A 3,476-nucleotide genomic window follows, 5' to 3' on the forward strand; every position below is an offset into this window, starting at 1 on the left:
AGCTTTTTTTAAATCAAGCAACATTTTGTTTAACTTTCTTTGAGTTTTACTGGTAGGATCAGAGTTTAAGACAGCATACGTATTCTTGTCATTAAGCAGAGACAAAGCTTTGTCGTGATATTGCTGTTTGTCCATAACCACAACACAATTACCCTTGTCAGCAGATAATACGAGCCTGTCCTGATCCTTTTTGAGAGCTATAAGCGCATTGAAAACATCCTTTTGAATGTTTTTGGGAGGAGGTTTAGCACGCCTGAGTATGCTACTTACTTATGCTCTTATCAAATGCTTACGATCGTCGTTGAGTTGAGAAGGACCTCTTGTTGCAGCGTTTAGATCACCCTTGATGAAGGCACTAGACAGGAGTGTCGAAACGTTGGGTCTATGAATTGTAACTTCTTCAGTTACGTTCATTAAATCTGCAAACCAGAGTAGCATCAAACTATGTCACGACTAGGTTATTTCATCGAAAGCGATTCGGATACAGGATGAAAAACTCCTTTAAACGGTCAAACGGGGTTTGAACGTTTTGAAGTTTGAGAAGTCGATAAAAAATGGAATTCGTCATAATTGTAGCTTTGACCGAAAGCACAGTGGTATCTGCAAATTTTTGAATAATTTTTTTCTTGTATATATCATCAGTTAGCAATCACATAACTTCGAGTGTCATTTTATAGAATAAAATAAGCACGAGTAGTTTTTGCATACAATTGCTCGAACCCCGCAAGGTGAGTACCACTTGCGGTCTTGAAAAAATTTACCTACTGAACAATTTTTTGCTGCAGCCAAGTTCATATCAGTCTTACGTTAAGTAGTTGAGCGATCAATTCTAGCTTGTACGATTGAATTCTCCGTCGTACTTTTCACGAATGCTAAATACCTCTGTTGATAATTTGGAGTAAGCCATTAAAATTTAGTCATCCAAAATCGTCACGAATTTGGTTACTACATTTTGCCTTTTAGTTTGCCTATCAAAGTAACGATAAAAATAACGGATGAGAGTTTTTTGTGTAAAAAGCCGTCGGCTATCATCATTTGATGGTCGACGTGGTCAGCTTTCAGTTCCCCCGCGTTATCGTAACTGACCCCACATCAGGAGACGTTTTGCAAGATCTCGTCGACTTACCAGAATTTTTAGGACTTAGTGGTCTCTTCTTATCAATTTCTTTCTTATTCCCTCGAGCTCTCCTGGTAAACTTTGACTTTAAGAGATAAAATTGAATCGCACGCCTACTATTACTACTCTTAGATCTCCTCTTAAACAATTTCAAGGACAAAAAGATAAATAATAAACGTATAAAGATAAATAATATTTCCAATATGATATTATGAGGTAAATCACAATTGATTTAGAAAGCATTGCCAAAAAATGGTATCTTACTGCCTAATTTTGTTGGTTTCTTCTCTAACCAGAATTCTTACAAACCTGTCCCTGTTACAATGCCACATTTCAAACAGGGTTCATTTAAAAGGTATGTTGAAGCATATTATCCACAAGGATACCATGGAGTGAACTGTAAAGAAGGTATATCGTTCTATCATAACCATATTGATGTATTTTCCGAGATATGAGTTGGAGGTTCTTGTTTCAAGAGAATTACATGCAACAGAATTTCTTGAGTATTAGTGCCGAACTATAATAAAGGTAGAATTAGAATTGAGCCTATTCATTTAAGGCAAGGCTCTACTTGCGTGATCAGAGATGGGCAACGAAAAGTAATGAGCTTGAACTATAATCCGTGATAAAATTTTTGACACATTGACCTTTCCAATTCAATTTTATGTCTTTTGCCCTCGTTTAATTAACCTATTTGTCCCCTTTTCCCCAAATAAATGTTGTATCGTGATTCCATGAACCATAAGCTACAGGCAACAGTTGAATGGGGGAGGGAGGTCTTGTTGATGATTTAGAGTGTAGTATTGTATGCATAAATAGGACTAATTTTAACGCGCACTGATTGTAGGCTTAATATCGATAATCGAATTGAGTTACAAATTACATTTCCAAATTATATGAACATGTGGAATCACGGAAAATGGGCCTCTCCCACCTGATTCGGGTTAACATAGTTGAATAATATTATTGAGATGTAAAAGAATTCTAGTTTCAAACTGTGTGCAAATGCATCCTCCTTTTTTTTTTGCCTTTTCCGTAATCTATTACCTTGCCTTTAAGTTTGCAATTTGATAATTCATTACCAGTGTTGATAGCGAAGAGATTGAACTAACAACAGATCTCATAAGTATTACCACGCAGAAGAATTACTAATCTCCTGTGAAACAGAGATCTATCACTACCATGAATTTTAATATTACACTTATCACTACACTGCACGAAACAACTACAAACCATTTTCTTGTAACAAATGCATTGTGAGAGATTATTCAGCGTTAATTGATTTCCGGTTGACTTTTTGCGATAAGTGACAGATGATTGAACAATAGGATCATATTATATATTTAAAATGAGAGAGACCAGAGCGTGAGACAGAGAACGGTGAGAGAGAGAGGGAGGTTAAGTTGATTTTATAAAATAAAACGTGAAGTTTCGGAACATAGCAGATTCTTTAGTCTCATTTCCGACAGCATTATTATCAGTCAACCTACAGGGCATGAGCTTTCAGCAAATAAGGAGACACTGGATAATTGACGTTATAGCCAAAATTCTACGTGGCCGCGAAACTGGATGATGAAAGGCAAAAGAGACCTTCTGATATTTATATAGAGTGATAAATCATCAAAATGTCTCACTACAAACTACCAAAATATGTCCCGGGAAATGATTATGAAAAAGTGACAATTTTGACGGTAGTTATTCAAATCTGAACCCAAAAAGATCGAATGCATTTATTTACCTCAATGGTTTTTGAAAGGCCGCATTTTTTTAGATGCTGACTTCTTGCCCCGTATTTTATAGCTTAGTGTAAGGGAGTATCATGGGTTAAAGAAAATTTAAAAAATGGGTAGACTTAAAAGTATACGCTTCCATCAACGATAATGACGTTTCGCTAGTTGTCTATTCGACCAAATCCTCAATGTTTCCATATAATTTGTCGTCGTACATCCTCATGTTGATCAGCCTCTGCGGACGAAAACAAGAAAGGCATATAAACCGATTGCTCCAGACTTGTTTTTAAGACTTCTTTTTGAATTCTATTCGTGGAAATTGGTAGGAAATCTGCCTTTCAGGTGAGGTAACGACAGGTATTTCAAAGATGAATTTATCTATTAGGTAGACAAATAGAGTAGTTCCACCTTATATGATGTTTCCATGCCTTTCAACTGATTTCTTAGATCGGTAAATGTCGGTCTCCTCTTGGGGTCATCTTGCCAGCATTTCATCATTACCTCATACCTTAAGATTACGAAATCATGATTCAGGTAAATCCTTTCACATCATAAATAGTATATAACCAACTGACAAACATACGCGTGTTATGAGATTACACGATGAAGTCTTTCTTGGCTTGGGAAGC

The 3,476-nt window shown here is 36.2% G+C and overlaps 1 protein-coding gene across 3 annotated transcripts in view; it reads right to left on the bottom strand.

Moving 5' to 3' along the window:
• Positions 1-2,511: 2,511 nt before the first annotated feature.
• The window catches only part of LOC131784023 (proto-oncogene tyrosine-protein kinase receptor Ret), a 7,870-nt gene continuing 6,905 nt past the window's right edge, over positions 2,512-3,476 (bottom strand). For 2 of the 3 annotated variants that reach the window (XM_066168541.1, XM_066168539.1), the window contains 2 exons: positions 3,256-3,355; positions 2,512-3,082 (listed from right to left, as the gene is read on the bottom strand). In XM_066168541.1, the coding sequence (XP_066024638.1) occupies positions 3,017-3,082; positions 3,256-3,355 (166 nt within the window). In that variant the 3' untranslated portion in view covers positions 2,512-3,016. Of the gene's footprint in view, positions 3,083-3,255; positions 3,356-3,476 lie in introns of those variants that run through there. The other variant, XR_010717930.1, reaches the window with a different exon arrangement.

The sequence above is a fragment of the Pocillopora verrucosa genome, chromosome 6 (assembly GCF_036669915.1).
Source record: "Pocillopora verrucosa isolate sample1 chromosome 6, ASM3666991v2, whole genome shotgun sequence".
Taxonomy (NCBI): Eukaryota; Metazoa; Cnidaria; class Anthozoa; order Scleractinia; family Pocilloporidae; genus Pocillopora; species Pocillopora verrucosa.